This window comes from Aureococcus anophagefferens, assembly GCF_000186865.1.
Source record: "Aureococcus anophagefferens unplaced genomic scaffold AURANscaffold_30, whole genome shotgun sequence".
Lineage (NCBI taxonomy): Eukaryota > Pelagophyceae > Pelagomonadales > Pelagomonadaceae > Aureococcus > Aureococcus anophagefferens.
In genome coordinates, this window is record NW_008705589.1 from 365258 (window position 1) to 387629 (window position 22372).

The following is a 22372-nucleotide window of genomic DNA, read 5'->3' on the forward strand; positions in this document are numbered from 1 at the left end:
ACGCTTTTTGAAAGACGATTAATCGAGAAGTCCTTGGAGGCGTCGAAAGGTGTCTGCCCTGTCACGGGCAACGAACTGAGTGTGTCAGACTTGCTTCCGGCAAGCCACAGCGTCGGTATTTTAGCGACCAGCCCTCTTCGCAAGACTGTAATTATTTGAGTCCGTAGGTTGAGGCGAATCTTGCGGTACGCCCGCGGCCGTTGACAGCAACGTCGCTCCCGGGGATGCTAGCGATGTTTCAAAATGAATGGGATGATGTGATGCTGGAAACCCACGTTATCAAACAACAGCTTCACGCAACCCGCAAAGAACTCTCGCATGCACTTTACCAACACGATGCAGCGTGTCGTGTGATTGCGCGTCTTGTGAATGAGCGGGACGAGGCGCAGAGGCTCGTGGCCGAACTGCAACGCAGTCTCGCAGGCAAGCTAACGTCGGAAGGAATCTCAAGCAACACACCGAATATTAGCAAGGATGGGCTAGGCCCTGAAGTCATCACGCACTTGACAGATTTCTGGAAGAAAACATCCAGGTCACGCAAGAAACGACCGGTGTCAAGGCAACTGAGCCCTGCTGAAACAATAATTGGCTGGTCGAAGAAGACGTCCATGGAATTGTTTAATTCAAATTCGGGTGCAACAGATGTCGCTATTTGCCAGCTTTCAGGTGCAATCGTCTGTGCTGGCGGAAAATCTGGTGTTGCTTGGCTCGCCGCGGCCAGTGCCCCTGCCGCCACAAGTAAAGGTTGTGTTGCGGATACATGTTCCATCATTCCGGGTAGTGCATCCTCACCGGGCACGGTATTTGCAACCTCAGGCGGCGACAAAATAACTCTCTGGAAAGCCAACGAGAAGGACCTCTCGACCGTTGCGTCTGTCAGAGTCCCTGGCGCTGCATCTGTGGCAGCTCACCCAACAGGAAGCTACGCCGCAATTATTAGCAGCAATGCAAGCTGGGGTCTCGTGGCGTTTGGCACTGAGATGAGTACGCTACGCGAGCTAAGTCTGGTGATGCCTGATGATCCTAGCGAAGCTCCGTCTGCACCACTTAAGTTCCACCCAGACGGCCTCATTCTTGCAACGCCGACAACTTCATCGCAGGGGCATGTTGTCCGTATTTGGGATGTCAAAGAGCAGAAGAGTGTTCACGCTTTCGAAGGTCATTCGGCACCTGTCTCGTGCGTCGCCTTCTCAGAGAATGGCTATTACATGGCCTCCTCTTCTATCGATACCTCCGTCAAGATTTGGGACCTTCGTAAACTCATCGAATTAAAAACGATCAATAACTGTGATAGGGTAACTGCCCTAGCCTTCGACCGCAGCGGCAAATACTTGGCTCACGCCTCTGCTACGCGCATTCAAATTCACGCGGTGAAGGAATGGAGCACACTGAGTGAACTTGAAGTGGATGGGCAGATTCGTGCGCTTGACTTTGGTATCGATGCAGAATTTGTCGCAGCTGCCTCTTCCAAGGGCAATCTCGACTTTTTCGGTTCGTGCAACTAGTACTAAAGCTTGGTGTGTTCGTCTCATACGCCCTTGCGTTCGCCTTACACTTTGCTTGATGAGAGAATTTAGCACCAGGCTACGCGAGAGCTTCTCTTCAAGCACAGAAAGCAGCCCCTGGGGCTGACGGACCAGGGGCCGGCGTCGCTGGCCAGTGTGGAAAACAACTTTAGGACCTAGCCGGACCTAGCCCCGTCGACATAGCGATATGTTTGAAGCGTAGGGCAGTAACATATCCCGCCGGCGGGATATGTTAAGCGCCGTTAAACGCCGTTTAACATATCCCGCCGGCAGTATAAGTCGGAACTAGTGGGAACCTAGGCCCCAAATAACGCGCTAATAACGCGTTATAAACCCCATAATAAACGCGGCCGAGGAACCCGCGTAATTTACGTAAATAACGCGGTCCATTTTTTTTTACTCAACTTTTTTTTTCTAGTCAAATCGACGCCGTTTGCATCTCGGACCCCCGGCGAAAACAAAAAAATAACATAAAAAAAAAGCTCCGCGTAAATAACGCGTAAATGACGCGTAAATAACGCCGTGGCGACGCTCACGTTATTAACGCCGTCGCGTAATTTTATACCTAGGTGGGAACTAGGGCAAATTTAAGGAGCTGGCATGGAGCAACTCATCACCTCTCTGCGGTCGCCCTGCGACTGAACTAGGTTCAAAACTCCCCCGCGCGCGCGACGACGACGACGGTGGTGGTGGGGGCAGCGGCGGCGGCGGCGGCGGCGACGACGACGACGACCGACCAACCGACCGGCCCAGAAAATAGGTGCCAGGAACTCGCCCTGGACCCAGGGGAAGTCACCCGAGGCCCCCCCGAGTACGCCCAAGTAGGATTTAATCAAAGTTTACGCTCCTGCCGATACTTCCTCCGACCGACGAGAGTCTCGAGTGTATCCGCGGTTAATCTGGCTGAGACAGGATGGTGAAGAAAAGTCGAGCATCGGGGACGAGGCTATCGCCTTGCTTCAAATTACATGAATCGATGGAAACAGGGACAATGGGAGTGAGCCAAGCCCTGTTCCACCAGCGTCATTGTTGAAATTATTTCACGCAATTATTTCATCTGCAATAGGTTCCAACTACGGATGCCGGTGGTTGGTGCCGAGAAGGAGGGCGGGTCGACCCGCGAGGAGACGGGGCTTCAGAGACCCCATTCCGCCCTGGTTCGCAAGCCCGAGCCAGGGGGGATCGGGCAAAGACCGCGGCCGCGGTCAGCGTCAGTGCGGCGACAGAGTCGGAGCGTGGCATTGCGGGAACTTTCACTGGTGCACGACCGGTGGAACAATCGACAGGAGCATCGGGGGACCGTGCGCGTGAGCTACCCGCGCGACGCAATTCGGCAGCCGACATCGGCTTGGCCGCAGCTTGTGGCCATGGACGCGGCCGCGCCACACCCACTGGAGCGGTGGTCGCCACGATTTGAGCGCGCGAAGCAGAAGCGTCTTCAGCATGAGTATAACAAGGCACAGAAGGCGCGCGTGGAGCTGCACCGACCCGAGCGAAGGCGCGCGGCGGAAGCGCGCTCCAAGCGAAGCAAGCTCTGGCTTGCCCGCGTCATCCACATTGGCCTTCGTGCATCCCTGCTCGCACATTGTCTCGGGGCGGATCGGAACCTCACCTGGGACGTTCCCTGGGACTGGGGTGACGACAGCAAGGATGGCGACAGCCAACTCTGCGTCGATGACGACGCCAGTGGGGCACAACGTCAACGCCTAGAGCGTGGAGTATCGTTGGCGTCACTCGACGACCGTAGACGGAAATGTGACAAGATCAAGGAAAAGGAGAAGTGGCGGAACGAGCGTAGGCAGGAGTATATCGCAGCGGCCAAGGTAATCGCGCAATGGTCCTTCTGTTGCGTCTATCTTTTGCTCGAGTCCCCACGCGACTGGCCTCCGGGCGACTGAGGCTTCGCTCACAGGTTCATTGCGATCAAATACCAGCGCGTCGTGGACAAGGCACGATGGGTGCCATTCCTGCTCGGCCGCTGCGTGCGGCGGATGGAAAGGGCGTTTCGCATCAAGTCTCGACGATGGGCGGCGGACCTGATCTCCTCCTTCCTCGTGTGTCCCGAGTCCTGGTATGTCGCCCACCCGAGTTCAACGCGCGTAGGTGGAGACCAAACGCACGGGGGCCGTGGCGATCCGGAGGCTCCAGCGCAGCGTGCGTCGAGTCCAGACCGTCGTCCGCGTTTGGGGCGCGTGCCGCGCCGCACGCATCGTACTTCTTGACAAAGCATTTCAGCGACAAGAGCGACGCTACCGGGAGGAGCTCTTCGAAATCAATCGTGACGCGCAAGTACTTGCACTGGAGCGCATGCAGAAAAATCCCCTCTTCGGGGCACGTACCGTCCGTCTCTACACTGCCAACGCGCGCCTCAAGAAGCTCCTCAGCCTCCGGGGCAACAGCCATATCTCAACGCGTCTCCGTGCGCGGACGCAGGATACTAGCGCTCGCTGTGGGGCCGCGGACACGGACCTCCCCTCGATCGCCGACTCGCTAGAAGCAGACTCGCCCGGAATCGAGGACGGAGGTCGGCGCGAATACCGGTCGTGGAAGAAGCACGACCGTCGCCGATTCCTCGAGGATCTCCTAACGAAGCAGCGCAGAGCCCACCAGCTCCAGTCCGAAAAGGACTACTACGATGCGCTCCGGAACATGCACAAGGTCGACACCTCCGACGTGCGCAAGCTCCTCCTCCAGAAGTCAAACGATACCACGGAGCTCGACGCGCACATCCTCCTTTCCAAGCCCGACTGGATTGAGAGACACCCCCTCTTCTGCATGCTCACGAGGCGGGGTGGCGCCATCGAGGGGTGTCGGGCCGCCATCTGCCAGTAAATCCGCGAGTGTGATGGACAAAAGCTATCCGCCAGACAGTCTGATCAATGATCATCAATGATACTATGGATTTTTGACTACCACGAAATAAAAGTACGGGGGGGAGACGAGGGAGCCTTGGCGAGTTTTCTCTAGTTAGAAGAATATGAGAGTATCCCTAGCTAGGCCCCTCCTCTCTCCCCTCGTATCATCTGGGCCGGGTACGTCCGGAGAAGGCGCTGCCTTATTTGGCGAGACGCGCCGCGGGGCAACTATCCGTGGGGCAGCCGATACGATAGCTGGCAAGTAAAGACCATGCCTCTCTCTCTTTCGAAGCCTGAGTGGGGATCTGGCTGGGAAGGGTAGTTATTTGGAACAGCATTTGTAACAGAATATCACGAGAGAGCCGTAAATTACATCAGGGATAATCCTCAGTATCAAACAGATGGTGGTCGAGCAGGCGAATTTCTATATACCAACTTGAAGTTCATCATGGCTTACGAGTTAGGACCCAAAGCACCGCGGGGGCCACCCCGGGCCCAGTGAACCGCCTCCTAGGTGGTTGGGAAATGTTACCATCTCCTATGCGCTAAACGCTCTCTGTAGCGCGAAAATGCCTGACTGCAACCGGCTGGGGGAACGTTGGGGGAACCTCTCTGGGGCCGGTACCAGCCCACCACCCGCGTCCATAGGGACGCGCCGACGAGCCAGACAGTACTCACGGGGCGCGCAACTAAATAAGAGGAGTAGGCTCCAGGACACGACCGCGAACGAAGCCCGCGGCTTTGATTAATTCGATTTGCCGGGATTACCTACTCGATACGTAACGAACGCGCGCGCGCGCATGCGTGCAAAATGGACGGGAAATGGTCCAGTTTCCTTGAAAGTCGACAAAATTGCGAGCCGAAAGACGAGAATCACCCGGCTTTGATGCTTCTTGAATACCGGGACTGCGAAACCCAAATGTAGACGTGTTTTTGGGGCCCCTGCCAGGTAAGAAAGTTTTCGTTTCTTCAACTTAGAATTCAACAAAAATTTGATTTCCCCACATTCTTTGATTTTTTGGCCCAGTGGAGCCGTTCCCCGGTGGATTTCAAAAACGGAATGCGACCCTGGTAAAGTGGGACCTAGATACACGCACAGCGGCCCAGAAGAGCCGCTGCTCGGAGCAGGCCGCACACACGGGGCGCTTACGTTAGCCTGGAGTACACGGCGGCGGAACCAATGCTTGGGTGCGTCAAGCTTCCCACGTTCGGCAGGTCCCTACTTGAGAGGGATGAACCGGGAGCTGTTTGTGCTCCCGATGCCCGGGCGCCCGTGGCGCACCGGCTTGTATGTGATCGAGAATTCCCCGAGATAGTGGCCGACCATCTCGGGCTTAATCTCGATGCCATTGAAGACCTTGCCGTTGTAAACACCGACGATGGAGCCGATCATTTCGGGCACAATGATCATGTCGCGCAGGTGCGTCTTCACGGGCTCGGGCTTGTCCATGGGCCCGCAGTTCTTCTTGGCCTTGCGAAGGCGTGCGATGAAGCGCTTGGGCTTGGATTTCAGACCGCGGTAGATGCGTCGCCGGGCGCGAGCGTGGATGAGCTTAGCGAATTCCTCGTGGTTGAGGTCTAACAGCTTCTCGAGCTCAATGCCGCGAAACGTGAACTTGCGGAAAGTGCGTTTCTTGCGCAAGGCCGCGGCGCGTTCCATCTCCGACTCGTCCATGATTGCCTAAACGATTCGGGAATCAAACGAAGACGCAAAGTCACCGCGAAGCGTGGAAAGGTGGGCGATCGCGATCCCACTAATGGCGCACGCGACTTAGCTGCCGCGCGACTCCATTCCGGCCTCGGACACCCAACGCGGAAGGGTTGGGAAAGTTGGGAGGTGGTAGGTAACAGACACGGCCGCAGGACGCGGGCGACAGACTTTTATCGGCGACCTCGTTGTCGCTCCTCGGCGAGCCGTATCCTAGTTAGCGATTTTAGGCTGGCTCAGCCAAGCACAGAAGGGGCCCCTAGGCAACGCGCGGTCTGGGCGTCTTTCGCTAAGTCCCCGGGCAGTCTCCGCCAGGTCCTCCGGCGTCTCCGGCGCGTCTCGGAAGTCGCGTCTTGGCCGCGTCTGGGGCGTCTCGGCCGCGTCTGGCGGCGTCTGGCCGGCGTCTGGGCCGGCGTCCCGCGTCTGGGCTGCGTCTCTCGCGCGTCTCTCGCGTCCCGCGGGTCTGGCTTCGGTCCCGGGGTCGTCTTTCGTGGTCGTGGGTTCGGTCCTGGGGTGGTCTCTGGCGTCTTTTTTTTCGCGTCCCGGCCGCGTCCCGCGTCTCCGGCGCGTCTCGGCCGCGTCCCGGGGCGTCTTGGCCGCGTCCTGCCGCGTCCCGGAACTCGCGTCTCCCGCGTCTCGGCCGCGTCTGCAAGACGCAACGTTGCCTAGGGGCCCCTCACAGAGTGTAAGCCTAGTGTAGCCGGAATTGCCCTAGGTTGCCCTTCAAGGTTTACTTAGCTATAGGTTTACAGTGCAGTGGATATATGTTGGCTTAGTTGCTTACTTGTATCTTTTGGACGGGGATATCCGGGTGCGGTATCCTCTTCTTCAAGTTCAAGTTGCCAGTGTCTGGCGCGCAACGTGGCGCGACTCGTCACGGTCGCCGCCGAGCCCTGCAGCCGCGCCATACCCGCCTACGGGATGACGGACGCACCAAGCCGAAATACCCGGCATGGGAAACCGGACCCGGGTATATGCCGGTATATACCCATACCGGTATATACCCTCCGAAATACCCAGAGCTGTGGCGGGAGACTAGACCAGAATGACACGGCCCGGTGTGTTTACCACCATAGAGCTCAGGCTGCCATATTTAGCCCCATAACTTCAGATGGACATCGATCTCGCCACTGGCATTTAAACCCCACTTCGAGTCACCCCCTTACTCTCACCTTCTTATTCCTGGTATACCTCCAAGGCCTCGATGGCCGCTCTCGTGAGCCCCCAAACCTCATCGACGTCCCCAGCCGCGGGCACGGCGATGAGCTTCCCGCGTTTCTTGAAATGCTCGATGATTGGCCTCGTCGACTCCTCGTACGTCCTGAAGCGTTTTAGGGCAGCCTCTGCGTTATCATCACTCCGCCCGCTCGTTTCCCCGCGCTTCATAATACGTTCTTGCATGACATCATGGGAAACGTCGTAAAAGAGGACGCCTCCAACGTCCGTCACGTCCGACATGAGTTCGTCCCATCCCTCGAGATTGTCCGAGTTCCTCGGGAAGCCGTCGATCACGAAGGTGTGCGCCACAGAGGCCTGCATAGCCTTGCGGATCAGGTTCAACGTCACGCGCACGGGCACAATCTTCCCCTCGGCGATGTAAGCCTCGATGAGTTCGCCGTCAGCGCTACCGGACGCGCGTTCCGCGCGCAGCAGATCACCCGCCGAGAGATGCACGAAGCCGAACTCCGCCTCGAGCTTGGCGCATTGCGTTCCCTTGCCTGCGCCGGGACCGCCGAGGCAAAAAAGCACACGAGCCTTGCGCGCATCTCCGTCGGCGCTCGAGTCGCGCGCGATCACGCGCGATCGCGGTTCATGCCTCGAAGACAAGGCCACTGGCCGCATCGCGCGCACGAGGGACGTCGCCGCGATCGTGAGCGTCAATTTACACCGCATTCTCTTTTTCACAGGCGGGGTTTGCTCCGCGACGGCGTCCGATGCCGAGGGGGTTGACCGCCGGTATGCCTGGTAGTATGCGCCTACTATGCGGGTTTTATGCGGGTTTTATGCGGGTGGTATGCGGGTTTTATGCGGGTTTTATGCGGGTGGTATGCGGCTGCTATGCTGGTCGTATGCGGGTGGTATGCGGGTGGTATGCGGGTGGTATGCGGGTGGTATGCGGGTGGTATGCGGGTGGTATGCGGGTGGTATGCGGGTGGTATGCGGGTTTTATGCGGGTTGTATGCGGCTGCTATGCTGGTGGTATGCGCCTGCTATGCGGCGACCTCCGGCGGCCGTCGCCTGGGGTCGTCGACAGCGGTCGCCGGGCTGCTATGCTGGTGGTATGGCGGTAGCAGGCTTACCCTGTGATCACAGGGCCGCAGAAAGCAGCGTTAGTGGTCCATAGCCCAGACTCGGGGTGTGAGTGTTATAGGATACGGGGGATACCGCCGGGGGTATCTCTGCCAGCGAGCCACTAGGGAGATCATAGTACAAAACTCTCTATCTCTCTAGCCGCTCCGAGCTCGACAAGGTCCGCTACGAGCGCGAGCACGCCGAGTACCTCGCCAAGGGCGGCGCGGCGGAGTAACAAATCGAATTAGGGTCGTGCACCGGAGATGCTAAGACAGAGCCTCGGTGGGATTGGGTAACTAGGGAGGGCTGAGTGGGGTATCTCGACGAACCGGCGGCTGGGCGAGGCTGTTCGCCTAGAGCACTAGAGCATTAAAGGAGAGCATCGTGACGCACTCACTTAGCTCATCCGAGGACGCCGGTCCCCCCTCACAAAGGTTAATCTAGGACAGCTCGCGTCGGCGAAACGGCGCCACGGGGCGCGCGAGCATGCCCCCAAGCGCCAAAGCAACAGCAGCCATTGAAATTAAAAATAACATGAAGCCACGATGAAGGCCAACGGTTGTCAGCCGCGAGTTCAGCCGTCCTGCACAACGCTTCTGCTCGTGCATCGATGCAGCGATGCTAAGATTTGGCGCTGCGCTCGATCTGTGGACCGTGCCGCGCCTCGGGGCCCGCAGCGAATCGCTCGGGAAACGCCATCGGTCGAAGGCGACCAACTTAGCTCGCGTCGGGGCAGCCCATGGATGATGAGAACGGCCATTGACGGTGAACGGCGGTCGATGGGGGGCCAACCTCGTACCAGGGGTCGAGCTGGCAGCGAGAGTGGGAGGTGACATCCCCTCGATTGTCCTTCTCGACTGGCCCGGCAAGGACTGCGCTGCCAGCTCGGAACATGCGTTCCGCGGTCAGCGCCGTGGCATTCGCGACGCTCGCGCCTCTCGGAGTCGATGAGGTGATCTCGATCAAATCGACTCGAGCCGGAAAGCTGCCGCGAACGCATCTGATCGCCCTCATGACGAACGATTCCCGACGCTCTGTGGCTCGAATTTGACTCAAAATCGGGTCAGGGGAAGCTGCCGCGCCTCGTCCCACCCCCTGAAGCGGTCCGTTTGCATCGCCTCACAATCGTCCGGATGTCGCGTCTTCGCATGTGCCTCGTCCATATGTTTGCGGACCTCAAAGCTGCTGGGATCGTTGCACATCGCTGCATATTCGCGGAGCGCGGGATGTCCAACCAGTTGACGAAGCATCGGCAGCTGACGAATGCGCTCGGATAGCTTCACGTTGTCGTCATGTTATTTTTAATTTCAATGGCCACCATTGCTCTGGCGTCCGTGATTTTTCTCGCCGGCCTGGGGCGCCGCGCGCCGCCGTCAGACACCTCAGAAATAAAAAGTTACGTCCGTCAGTACTCCCGGAATCCGAGATAACATACGGGGTACGTCCGAGCTACTTATATGCACTAGAGGACGTGGCTACGAGGCTGTGCCATGTCTCAAGTATTTTTTTTTTCGCGGAGCGAACAGCTCGGTCCTAGAGTCGAGGTACACCTGGAGCTGTGCGCAGACGTCGTCGCTGAGCTAATCCGGCGGGGTATGTTACTCCGCTGCTATGGGGTTACGAAAGATACCTACTTTTTCTCCTTTTCTTCGTCGAGATTGTAGTAGTCGCCCTTTTTCTTTTGCTCCCGGTCCAACACGGAGTTGAGCTTGTTGATTCGGGGGCGGAAGTTTTCAGGGTCGCGACGGAAAGTGATGTCGAGTTTTTTCAGGAACGTGTTGAAGCCGTCGGCCGGGGAGAGGGGGGCGCCGGCGGTGCACTCGATGCCTGGTTCTCCACGGTAGACGACAACGCGATCGTAGAGCGCGGTCGCCATGACAAAGTCGTGCTCGATGATGAAGGCGGTCTTGCCGAGGTGAGAGACGACCCAGCGTTTCATCACCTTGGCACATACGATGCGCTGCTCCACGTCGAGGCCCGCCGAGGGCTCGTCGATGAGGTAGATGTTCGCTGGGGTGCCGAGGCAGACCGTGATGGCGAGGCGCTGGATCTCGCCGCCGGAGAGGCTCTTGACGGGAAGGTTCTCGATCTTATCGAGGCCGAGAGGCTTCATCACGAGGAGACGGAAGAGGCGGTCCCCGAGACCGTGCTGGATGCGCGCCTCGAGGAAGTCCTGGACCGTGCCTGGGAATTTGCGGAAACGCGGACCGACGTGCTGGCGCTTGTAGGACACGCCAAGGTGCTTGAGGCTGTGCTTCTTCCCACCCTGCGCCCCCGACGCGTCCTTGCCCTGCTTATCAGCATCGGCCTCGTCGTAGGATCCCGCGAGCATAGACATGAACGTCGACTTGCCGCAGCCGTTCTCGCCCATGAGGCCGACGATCTCGCCATCGCGGAATGCGCCAGCCTCGACGTGCAACGTGAAGTCCTCTCGATCCACCTTATCCGAGGTGAGCGTGCGCGTCATGGCCGGATACGAGTGGCTCGGGACCTTCTTCTTGCCGTCCTTGTCGACGGCTGCTGCGCCCGGGCCGCCGCCCGTTGCCGCCTGCGCCTCGGCAAGCTGCGCGTCCTGGACCGACACCTGAAAGCTCAGGGCCTCGGCGCGGAAGCGCATGTTCTCCGCAGAGAAGTAGCCCGCGAGGAACTGATTAATGCCGTTGGCCGCAGACTGGCGCTTGGTCACGACACCGTACGCGCCTGCGCGGATGGCGCTGTCCAGCCATTGCGCCGGCGCGACGCGAGCCTCCCCGAAAATGACGCCCCAGCTCGGCCCCGTCGCGCGCAATCGCCCCGGGTCTGCTTCTCTCCTCGAGACCTCCGGAGGCGGACGATGGCGCGCGCACTCCTCGAGTCGGCCCGTGTCGCATCGGACGGGCCGGCGACCCGCCTTCAGCGCCGGCGCGCGCCAGGACCGCCGTAGAGGCAGCAGACTGCGTCGCTCATGTGGTCCAGCACTGTCAAGTCGTGCTCGACGACGACAACGTAGGTGCTCTGCGCCTTGCGCGTCGCCTCCGCGGCGCCACTCTGGCCGTCGCCGTCCTTGTAGCTCCCCGCCTCGACTAGGCCGCGGATCGCGGACGAAGCCGCCATGCGCTGCTTGACGTCGAGGAAGCTCGACGGCTCATCGAAGAGGTAGACATCGGCGTCGATGCACAGGCACCGTGCGATGGCGAACCGCTGGAGCTCCCCGCCGCTCAGCATCTGCACCTCGCGGTTGAGGAGATTCCTGAGGTCGAGCGCGTCGATCATTTCTTCGCTCTTGCCGCGCTCGTCGAGCTCTTTGAGCGACGCACCCACGGTTTTCCCGACGAACTTGCGAGCGAGCTGCGGCTCCAACTGCGGCTTCACCACCACCCGCAGTCGGTCCTCGCACAGCGCCGTGAAGTAGTTCTGCAGGTCGCTCCCCCGGTAGTAGCCAATGATGTCCGCCCAGCTCGGCGGCGTGCCTCCGATGACGCCCAGGTTGGGCTTGATGCGCCCGCTCAATGCGTGGATCGCCGTCGACTTGCCGATGCCGTTTGTCCCCAAGAGCCCAAGGACCTGCCCCGGCCGGGGCGTCGGTAGCCCGTGGAGCACGAATGCATTCTCCCCGTATCGGTGCGTCATATCCGTCTCCAAATTCGTCGGCAATTTCACGATGGACACCGCGCCACCGGGGCAATGCTTTGCTCGCGTCAGGCATGCCATGCAGAGGTCCTCGCTGATGCGCACCAGTTTTCCCTGCACCTCGATGCACGTCTTCCCGCACTTTCCCGCGTACTGTTTCAGGAACGCATAGGCCGCAGAATTCGGCTTGCACTTCTCCGGGTCTAGGATCAATATCCGACGGTCAACGGCCGTCGTGTCCTTGGCTTTGCGCTTGGCAAGAGCGGACATCACGCGTCCCTGCTGTCCGGCGACTGGCGACTGGCGACCCACCGAGGGCACCGTGAGTGCACCGTGAAGTGCTTCTGTTTCCACCCACTTGATCTACCCACTCGTACGAAACTTGGCCTCACGGTCGCCTGGTATCATCGAAAGCCGGGGTTCGGAAATCGATCTTATGGAGAACTCCTCCCGCTCGGCAGCCTCGTGTCGCCCCACTGCGGGGTGCTCGGCCCGCGCCAAGCTGGTGGCGCTCTGCGCGCGCGTCCTGGTACTAGGAGACTTCGGCACCAATAGACGATGTCAGATTGACTTTCCAACAAACTGTATCACTAAGTTTGCGTCGGTATTGGTGCTGTTCTCCCCGGGTATTCTAGGGGCACTAGCGCGGACTCTCAGCCTGGATAACACCAAGGCAGCCCTCGCTAGATGTGAGATAAGAAAAAGGGAAAAGATACGGCGACGCGTATCTGTAGGGTAAAGATATAGTGAGATAAATAGGGCGGATACATGCACTGCAATGTCAGCTTCAAACTAAGCTAAAGGTAGATATTGAAGGCGGAAATCCCGCCACAATGGCCCCCAAACTTGATTCATACCGTCCTCGGTATGCCGCCGCGGGACAGCCCTTAGTTGGGGGCCGTCGGTGGACGCTCGCGGAGTCGCTGAACGTCGGCGACTTCGTGGCGCTGGAGACGGGCGACTACTGGCGCCCGCAGCGCGAGGGCGGCGGCAGCACGCACGCCTTTTTGCTCGCGCGCGTCATGGAGCAGCGCGGGAGCGGCGGGAAGGGCTACGTCGTCGCGGACGACCGCGCGACGCGGACGCACGACAACGAGGAGTACCGCCCCGGGGACCCCGTCGTCCTGGTGCGCCTCTTCGACCGCACGGGCGCGGACACGCGCCGCTTCACCGTCCGCATCTACCGCGCGAACGGCAGGAGCGTTCTCCGAAAGCTCGACTCGGGCGACGGCCGCGAGGACCAGCCCGTCGTCGGCGGCACCACCGCCGTCGCACCACGCGCGACGTACACGATCACCTCGGCCGCCGAGCGCGCGATCACGACCGCGGCGGCGCACTGAGTCCGCTTTTCGCGCGCGTTTCGCCCGCGGGCGTCGTTTCGCGCGCGCGCGCCACACCACCGACGCCGTCCCATCCGAGCCCCTGGCCGACGCCGTCCCTCGCGGACGTCCCCGGACTGGGGCGGACGCGTCGTGACCGCCCCCGGGACCACCCGGTATCGTTAGCAATTGTTTCGTACTTCTGGGGGGGGTCGACCGTGGTCAGAGCCTCAGTTAAGGCGAGCCGCAGCGAGGTATCCGCAGTCTGGTATCCGATACCAGACTGTGGATACCGAAGGTGTGTTATCTGTGGATACCGGACGGCCCACTTCGTCGCAGACGCAGCCCGGGCTGCGTTTTCGCAAAAGTCGCAGCCTGGTCGCATTCTCCATGTATGGCGACCTACGGCCCGCGCGGCGACACCTACAGCCTTCGTGACCATCGATAGCCACTCTGACGAGCTTTCGGCTTCCTCGGAGGCCTCGAAGCCGCTGCGGTCGGGTTGCCCCTGGCTGCGGCGCGTCCACGCCACATGCAAACGGTCCCAGGACCTGGTGCGGCTGGGTGCGATGGTGTCGCTCGACCGGGGGACGTCCTGGGACAACCTCCTCGCGTCACTGGCGCTGGAGGAGTCGTGAACCGTCACTGTGTCCCGGCGGCGGGCAGCCGCGGCGCCCGAGCCCCGACCAGACAAACTCGACGATCTCGACTCTCGCCGGCCAGACCTTTTAACAAGGCGATGCCGGAGTGACGACAAACGATCCCTGTCGCTGCACGAGCTCGAAAACAGCTTTAGGGGGTCGGGGGAGTCGAGCGCGCCGCATTCCAGCCCCTAAACTCGCCCGTCTGAGTCGCCGCGCAATCGCCTGAATGTCGCGTTTTCACCAGTGTGTTGTCCGTGCGCGTGCGGCCCTCAAAGCTGCTGAGATCGTTGCGCAATTCCCCATATTTGCGGAGCTGCGCCACCACAAAGGCTGCCATACTCTCTCGGCCGCTCAGATGCGTCCTGCGGATAGATCGATTGATGTTTGATGGATGTCTGAATGGGATACCAGAGTGGGATACCACACTATTATTATCTGAAATCTTCATCAGCCAGCTGATATTGGTAACATGCGCATTACATAATGGGACCATGCTCGAGCCGCCCGCGGCTTCGCCTAAACGAGAACCTCCTCAGCACGGCCGACTTTTCATCAAAATACATCAAGAAAGTGACGCGAGGTGATGGGAAGAGGGAAAATCTTGTTCTGGGCCAAGGGAGCTTCGGGAAGGTCGTCTTAGTAGAAGAGAGGGCGACGCGCAGCGTAATGAGGGCTCTTTGGTCCATTATCTTGGATCTACTTCACCTGACTGGGGCAGTTTGCGAACTTGATGAGGAGAGAACGGCTCGAGTCGAGAGAGACGGTAATAAGGCGCAGCTCATGAGTGTACCGTGACTCCTCGATTACTTTTTCAGGACGACATCCAACGTAATATTGGGGTCCCGAAGACTAAGAACTCTCTTTGTCATTGCGGTAGGCAACGAAGGACACTTTTGCTCTGAAAATGATCGTGAAGCGAAAGCGAAGTGGCGGAAACGCAAAGCTGCTGGAATCGTTGCAGACTGAGATAACCATCCTCCAGCGGTGTGGGTCACACGAGAACGTGTTGCAGCTCTTCGACGCGTTTGACACGCCTCGGCGTGTGCTGCTCGTGATGGAGCTCGCGACGGGCGGTGACCTGCTCGGCTGGGCGACGGACGTGCACCGGCCGTTCAGCGAACGGCACGCTGCGAGCGCGACGGTTCAAATCCTTGGTGCCATTGCTTTCCTCCACGCTCAGGGCATCGTTCATCGCGACATCAAACCTGACAACGTCCTCGTCCGGGACCGAGGGAGCTTTGTGATCAAGGTTGCCGACTTCGGATGCAGCAAGATTCTCCCGATCGCCAAGAGGGGCGGTGCGCCCAACGGAGATAGTGATCTCGGGAAGCCTATCATCAACGACGACGCCTCCGAGCACGAAGCTCTCATGGAGACCTTCGTCGGAACCAAAGTCTATGCCGCGCCCGAGATCCTCCGGCACGAGCCCTACGATGCGACAGTGGACGAGTACTCGACGGGAATCCTCCTCGCATTGCTTCTCACGGGGACACATCCACTCAGCGATGTTGAGATGGACACCAACCTCGCGCTCGCCAGTAGCAATGCTCAGCGCGGGACTTCTTTCTTTCGTACACAAGAGAGAGGCGTGGCAAATTTCTGGCTGCTTTTCCACAGGCGATGTGGCGCATCTCATCGATTTTCGCTGCGCCAGCTGGCATTCGGTCGCGCCCGAAGGGGTCGAGGTGGTCAAGGCTCTCGCGAACACAGACCCTGCGCTCCGGCCGACAGCAGACGCCGCCCTCGTGAGTTTCAAGTGGCTTGCAGATTTTGAGACTCTGGCCGACGATGCGCCGCTCTCCGATGATGTACTCTGTCGGCTTCGGAAACTTCGTGTCGATGGGGTGCAGGCCTTGGCGCTCCGCCTCGCCGCAACGTCCGGTGCCCGTGGTGCGTCAGCGAGCTATTCTTCCTTCGCTACGGCCACCGACAGCCTCTTTGAATCCCTTGACGCGGATGCCACGGGGATGCTCAGAAGGGCAGAGCTCGTTCACGCGGCCGAAGCAAGCGGACTCGGCGCGAACGACCTCGACGTCGCTTTTGACAACGCGGATCTTGATGGGACGGGCGTCGTGAGTAAGGATGAGTTGCGGGCGGCGCTTCTTTGTTCGCACCACGAGCTACTCGAAAGTCTACTTGTCGTTGCATTCGAGAGGATGGATGTCAGCAAAACCGGCACCATCTCAAAGCAGGACATTGTTGACGCTGCCAAGAGCGTCGGCATCAAGAGACTGGACATCAAAGATGTCGGTGCATGGATCGCCGCGCACGACGAGGCCGGCGACGGGGTGCTTTCATTTTGTGAATTCAAGAATATGATGGAGCGAGTCACGGAATAATCAACTGAAAGCTAGCGCCGCGCCGTCGTCTCGCACCTCGCGCGTCCCGACGTGCGTCCCGCGCCACAGAGCACCTCGCGACGATGATTAGCAGACATCCATATAGAGAGGCTAGACCAACGGGAAATCGGGGTGTTTCGGCGGAACAATGGTCCTTTAAACGCGGCTATGGTATACCCCAAACAAAAGCGAGGTACAGTCTACTCAGGGGCCATTTTACTCCGCTGACGCTACTTAAAACGACGCCCTGAGTGACTGTACCTATTTTCCCTCGTCGCTACGCTCCTCGGGGTCGCTGACGCTCCTCCTCACTCGCTTCGCTCGTTCGGGAACTCGCTTCGCTCGTTTGCGCTATGTTGAAGTTTAAATTGAATTTTCCCAAAATGGTAGAAATTTATCATATACTAGTATATAAAAATGATGATATACTATATAGTATATAAATATGTTTATACTCTTTTTTTTGACGCAGGATGAAAACCTTCGTTTTTCTACATATCAGGTTTTTATCGTCATTTTTTTGTATATGATAACCATTTTGGGAAAATTCAATTTAAACTTCAACATAGCGCAAACGAGCGAAGCGAGTTCCCGAACGAGCGAAGCGAGTGAGGAGGAGCGTCAGCGACCCCGAGGAGCGTAGCGACGAGGGAAAATAGGTACAATCACTCAGGGCGTTGTTTTAAGTAGCGTCAGCGGAGTAAAATGACCCCTAAGTGATTGTACCTATTTTTTCTCGAAGTTTGCAGTCAGTGGGAGTCCGCCAACCTCCGGCGGCCAAGCGCCAGGACTACCTCAAATTTGACTCGTCCGATGGCACCAGCTAAGACTGCTATGCGAGATATCGTCCAATAGAGACCATGCTTCCTCAGAACGATGGACTCTAGTGCCCGCGGTTCAGCGCGAAGCTGCTCCTGATTGCCTTTCTTCGCGAAGTCGCAAGACAGCGCTGTCGTAGGAATGCCGCTGGGCGTCGTCGACAAGGACTTCGTACGCATCATTCAGGTGCGCCATGATCGTCGAGCTTTCCTCAGAATTATTGCGGTCGGGGTGATGGAGCTTGGCGAGAGAGCGGTATGCTAGCTTAATGTCGCCCACTGACGCCATCTCCTCAACTCCGAGGGCCTCGTAAAGTGATCGTCCGCCCTGCGCGACACACCTAGCGGCTTCGATGACGAACTTGCACGCTACTGCGGCCTCTGCGTGCAGTGGTTCCCGAGACCTACAATCGGTGCTAACTTTTCGTATGCGAGAAAAGGCTGACATCGGACGCTGAGCCGGACTCGTCGAGATTTTCGGTGGCTGCGCGTGCAAATGCATTCATCCCTTGCATCCTTTTGTGTGGCTTGGCATCCTGTCTCAAGCCGGGCTCGCCATTACCATCGCTCTCATCCGTCTCTACTAGCACGTGGACAGTGCCTTGGTCGTGCGTGGTCTTGGCCGCGCTTGCGCTCCTAACCTTTCCCTTCTTGTAGACGAAGTCTTCCTCCTCCACGGCGTCCCGCAGACATTTCAGGGAGACCCAGCCGTCGACGGGGTATTCGATGCGGCCCCGCATGACCTGGCGCGTGGCGCAGTTGTCGGTAATATACGTGCAATCTTCTTCGATAAGGTGCACCGTCTCGCCTGGCTCCAAAACTGCGACCTTCAGCGACGTTGTATCGAGTTTCGAGCGAACGACCGCGCCGGGCGCTCTCACCGTCCGTGTACTCATCATGACAGTCGGGTTCACAAAACGAAGATGTTACAAAGGCGGGGTTTGCTCCGGCGACGGCGTCCGATGGCCGACGCGCCCCCCGTCCAAACTACCGGGGATTGGTGTGCGGCCAGGGACGCCCGGTGGCTAGACGTGCCAAAAATAAGCGCTCGCTGGCATGTAAAGACCAACCCCCCCGGCGGGGATAACTAGCTTACCTTCGTTCAGCCAGATCCCCACCAGCTTCGAAGGAGAGAGAGGCATGGTCTTTACTTGCCAGAAGCGCTCGCTTTTGGACGAATGGCTAGCCGTTTCGCTGGCTTGAGTACCAAACACGTACGCGCGGGCCGGGAACGGAGACCTCTGAGGCCAAGCTTCCGACGCACGGCAGCCCGTTCTGGTGGTCGGAGTGGCCTTCCATGACCCCTAGGCGTAAGCCTGACCGTCGGTGCCCCCATTGGAGGTGGTTCTGGCGTCGACCAAATTCCACCGCGCGGGCCTCGTCTCCGCGGGGCTGCCAGGCCGATGGAACCGTGACGGCGTGTCCGGTGCTCTCAGAGGCTAGGCGCCTCGAATGGCTCACATGGACCACACGATGTCAATAAGTGCAACATAGGCGTGGGGAAGTTCAACATAAAATCACCATAGCCCGGTTCGAGAGCCACAGGTGGCGCAGCAGTGTTATGAATTCCATGGAGGGCATCAGTTGTGAGCTTGTTTGAGCTCTAGAGCTCGAACGAGTCGATTCTCAGCACTCGTTTTGTTTGTTGTTGAGCCTTTGCAGCGAACCGACAGTTAGGTGTGTAAGGACTAGTACTATCTCGCTAACGCGCGTTCCACGGGGGGGAAACGGGCTCTTCTGAGCGTGTGGTGCGAGGAGTTTGAGGACTCCGCTCTGCGCGAATGGCTCCCGTCAAGGCGTTACTAATCGATGGCCCAGCGCCGTGGCTGATGACATGATATGGCCTCATTAGCGCACACGGCCGAGCGTTGCGCCATGCTGGGGCTAGAAGCACTCGAAGCTGTGCCGTCAGTGGGAATCGCTGGTCGGACGCATCTTGCGTTCCTTCCATTGTTAACGCACGTGACCAGAAGCTGCGTACTATAGATGACCCACGGGATACCACCGGGAGCATCGGGACCCTAGATACCATGAATGTGTAGCTGCAGCTCGGCGTGGAGAAGATCGGAAAGTTTCGAGGCATCGCGCGTATGTCTCCAGATGCCATCCTCTCCGCATTCGTACCTGCAGGGGCCACTGCCGGGCCAGGCGGATGGGAACGATCGCAACCAACATTTTACGCACCTCATGGGCGATGACAACCATATCTGCTTGTTGGGAGCCTGCTTGTTGATGACCCACGAACCGTCCAAACATTTAATACTTAGAACTCCCGAAGCAAGCTCGCACTCGACGTCATCACGCTCCTGTTCAAGATCGTCCACGGCGTCTAGTATCGCTTCCAGGGTCTGATCCGCAGCGGCGTGATACGCCAACATCGATAATATCTTCGAAGACGACGGCGCGCGCGGATCTCCAGTTCTCACGTATTTCTTTACAACAAAATCCAGACTGCTGGATGCGTACTTTCGTAAGGCCGCTGCACCGAGACTGCGTGTGCACTGGAACAGCATGATAGCGTGGGATAGCGCCGTGATGCAGCCAGAATCACAGCCAGAACGAGCTACTGGGAGTACGTGATGTACGCGCACCTTCGCGGCCACTAGAGGGCTGCACGGACGTAGCGTTGCACCTTGCTATCTGCGGTGCTCAAACATCTCCTGCGGGAGCGTGATCGCGACGCGAGCTTTAACATGTGTTGGTTCGGTTTTCGAGGCCGGGGTCGCGCGCGTCGCGCCGCGTGCGCGGCGCAGGGTGCGCGGAACGCGCGGGGCGGGTGCTGGGCGGGTTCGGGTGTGTTGAATCGCGTCACGAAGACGACGTTGGACGCGGGCATCGACGCGACGCGAGTTTTGACATGTGTTGGAGCAGGCGCCTGGGCGAAAAAAGACGATGTTGCCCTGAGAGCCCTGCTCGTCCGATGAGCAAGGCCGAAAACAACCATAGGGCTAGCCGCGGCCATAGAAGTATTTATTTATTATTTGGGGCCGCCGGCTGTAGTATGTCATAGAGGTCCTCCGTCGACCACGCGCGCGCGGGTCGACTGCCGAACTGAAATGTTGGCAGAATTGTTGAATTATGCCCCCCTCCAGGCGCGCGCTTTTAGTTAGCGCGCTAATCGTATCGTTTGAGACACTTTTCAGGGTGTGGGGTCGCCGGTTCGGGTTGGGAGTCGTAATTAAATGTTCAACAAAACGCTTACTTGAAGGGAAGTATCACCCTGGGTTATTCGTTTTCAGAGTTTGTTTTCGGCCTTGCCGATGAGCCCCAAACTTGGCAGGCTTCATCTCTCATATAGTTTAAGTGCTTCCGTGAGCTCCAACTTTGTCTCGAGCCAAAATGTAGTCCCGGTGATCGGTCCATCGCATGAAACGAATGCATGCCTCGGTGATAATCCCATGACTATATTCTGGGTCGCAGCTGTGCTGCAGCTTACGATAGCACTCTAATACATACATAGGTCGCGTCTACCAAGCTTGGGGCTTGCGCGCGACGACCGTGGCGATGCGACCCCTCGCTCTCACTACACCGCACACATTATGGCCTTTTAGACGATGGCGCGCGCGCCCAACCCCATGGTCTTCAGACCTGAAACTTGGCAGTGAAGCCTTTGGAGGGCTTCTGGCACGTGGTTTGGAGCGGCGTTGCAGTTTGCCCTTAAAGAAACTTGAAGGGCAGTTTACCAAGGCTAGGCAGTGGGGGGAATCAAAATCGCAAAATCGTAAGGGGTTTGGGGTATTTCGGGTCCGCAGAAGGGCTCTGGAGGGCTTCTGGAGGGCTTCTGGCACGTGGCATGGGGCGGGTCGCGCCCCCTAAGGCGTGGGCGGCGCGTCAGAGGTCCCCGGCGAGGCGTGAGCGGCGGTGTTGAGGTCCCTTTTGAAGGGCAAGCGGCGGTGTTGAGGTCCCTGTTGAAGTACAAGGTTTGAGGTTGAAGTCCAAGTTGAAGCGGCGTTTAACATATCCCGCCGGCGGGATATGTTAACCTGTGCGCCGGGAGGTGGGGCCCCGGATGCTCTGGAAGTAGAACCTCATGGGGTATTTTAGGTCCGAGTCCGCGAACGGGTTCTGGCGCGTGATTTTGGGCGGGTCGCGCCTCTTAGGCGTGGGCGGCGCTTCTGAGGTCCCCCTTGTTGAAGTGCAAGGTTTGAGTTTGAATGAAGCCTAGGTTGAAGCGGCGTTTAACATGTCCCACCGGCGGGATATGTTAGCGAGGTAGCCCCCCCCCACAAGGGGAGGCTGAGCTCAATTGAATTAGATAATGCCAGAATGAAGACCGACGGACCGCGCTTGGATACATGAGGTCACGGAGTAAATACATACCCTGCCCTGTGAGTTTGGCCTATGGGCGTGTCCATCCATCCTGTGATTGTTTTTGGCCTTGGCTCTGGCTATGAACCTTGGTGAAACCCGCTGCCTGACAGTCGGTCACGGGACAACCACAAAGTTTCCGAAGTGCATCTCGAAACACAGAGTCCAAGAGAACCAATGGAGTCGAGCACGTCCAAGAGTCCCCCGATATCAAGCCACCTGATCTCACGGAGAAGAACGCCGTCGAGAAGACCCTCGAGGGCCCGATCGGGTCGGACGCGGAGGTTTGCGAGAGCGCGGAGCACCTTGGGGAGACCCTCTGCGTTGAGTCGACGCGCCTCAGGGTCGAGGGCGTCGACGAGGGCGCGCTCGGCGCGTCGCCGGTCTTCACCGCCGTCGCCAAGGCGCCCGCTACCAAAGGCCCAGAGCGTATTTGCGAGAGCAGCGGCGTCCATGCGACATGCCTCGCGCGCCGCGGCAACATCGAGGCTCCGGAGGACATCAGGCTCCAGGCCGCTGTCTATGTCGAGGGCTGCCGTGGCCCAGACCGCATAAGCGACGCCGGCCGCATCCATGCGACGCGCCTCACGGCAGACAGCGGCTGCAAGAGCGCTCCAGGTCGGTGCACTTGGTGCCGTGCGAAGCATAGCGTAGGCCCAGATCGTATTGGACGCGCCCTGCGCCGTCATTTGGGGGGCTTCGCGTTCCGCCGCGATGTCGAGCGCGGCGACGCACTCTGGCACGTCGCGACTGCCACCAAGGTGCGCAAGGCCACAAAGCGCGTTTGCCACTCCCTGTGACGACAACTTTCGGACCGTCCGAATGATCGCATCGACCAGTGACCCAAGGGGCACGTCCCGTGCACCCACGCAACCATGCTTGATGAGCACCTACATGAAACGACCGTGGATACGGAGCATCCGCCAAGGGAGCCCTGTGATCCCTCGCGGTCCT

The 22372-nt window shown here is 58.9% G+C and overlaps 7 protein-coding genes across 7 annotated transcripts; 3 read left to right on the forward strand and 4 right to left on the reverse strand.

Moving 5' to 3' along the window:
- Positions 1 to 3: 3 nt before the first annotated feature.
- Positions 4 to 1862, forward strand: AURANDRAFT_38925 (hypothetical protein; the record flags this gene model as incomplete). Its single annotated transcript, XM_009042353.1, has 2 exons — positions 4 to 111; positions 174 to 1862. The coding sequence occupies one exon, from the start codon at positions 225 to 227 to the stop codon at positions 1503 to 1505; it is 1281 nt and encodes a 426-aa protein (XP_009040601.1).
- A 3270-nt stretch (positions 1863 to 5132) lies between these two features.
- Positions 5133 to 6213, reverse strand: AURANDRAFT_38929 (hypothetical protein; the record flags this gene model as incomplete). Its single annotated transcript, XM_009042375.1, has 1 exon — positions 5133 to 6213. The coding sequence occupies one exon, from the start codon at positions 6054 to 6056 to the stop codon at positions 5601 to 5603; it is 456 nt and encodes a 151-aa protein (XP_009040623.1).
- Positions 6214 to 7265: 1052 nt separating this feature from the next.
- AURANDRAFT_32129 (hypothetical protein) lies at positions 7266 to 7931 on the reverse strand (the record flags this gene model as incomplete). The annotated part of the gene is made up of 1 exon (XM_009042374.1): positions 7266 to 7931. The coding sequence occupies one exon, from the start codon at positions 7929 to 7931 to the stop codon at positions 7266 to 7268; it is 666 nt and encodes a 221-aa protein (XP_009040622.1).
- Positions 7932 to 12823: 4892 nt separating this feature from the next.
- Positions 12824 to 13330, forward strand: AURANDRAFT_67026 (hypothetical protein; the record flags this gene model as incomplete). The annotated part of the gene is made up of 1 exon (XM_009042354.1): positions 12824 to 13330. The coding sequence occupies one exon, from the start codon at positions 12824 to 12826 to the stop codon at positions 13328 to 13330; it is 507 nt and encodes a 168-aa protein (XP_009040602.1).
- Positions 13331 to 14917: 1587 nt separating this feature from the next.
- Positions 14918 to 15388, forward strand: AURANDRAFT_6233 (hypothetical protein; the record flags this gene model as incomplete). The annotated part of the gene is made up of 2 exons (XM_009042355.1): positions 14918 to 15251; positions 15318 to 15388. Coding segments are annotated over 2 exons (405 nt in total), but the record flags the coding sequence as incomplete, so codon positions are not given.
- A 1574-nt stretch (positions 15389 to 16962) lies between these two features.
- On the reverse strand, positions 16963 to 18011 carry AURANDRAFT_55116 (hypothetical protein; the record flags this gene model as incomplete). Its single annotated transcript, XM_009042373.1, has 3 exons — positions 16963 to 17514; positions 17576 to 17853; positions 17992 to 18011. Coding segments are annotated over 3 exons (623 nt in total), but the record flags the coding sequence as incomplete, so codon positions are not given.
- Positions 18012 to 18768: 757 nt separating this feature from the next.
- Positions 18769 to 19985, reverse strand: AURANDRAFT_55119 (hypothetical protein; the record flags this gene model as incomplete). The annotated part of the gene is made up of 3 exons (XM_009042372.1): positions 18769 to 19246; positions 19295 to 19770; positions 19951 to 19985. 2 exons carry the CDS (start codon positions 19621 to 19623, stop codon positions 19132 to 19134), a joined length of 444 nt encoding a protein of 147 aa, XP_009040620.1.
- Positions 19986 to 22372: the final 2387 nt, after the last annotated feature.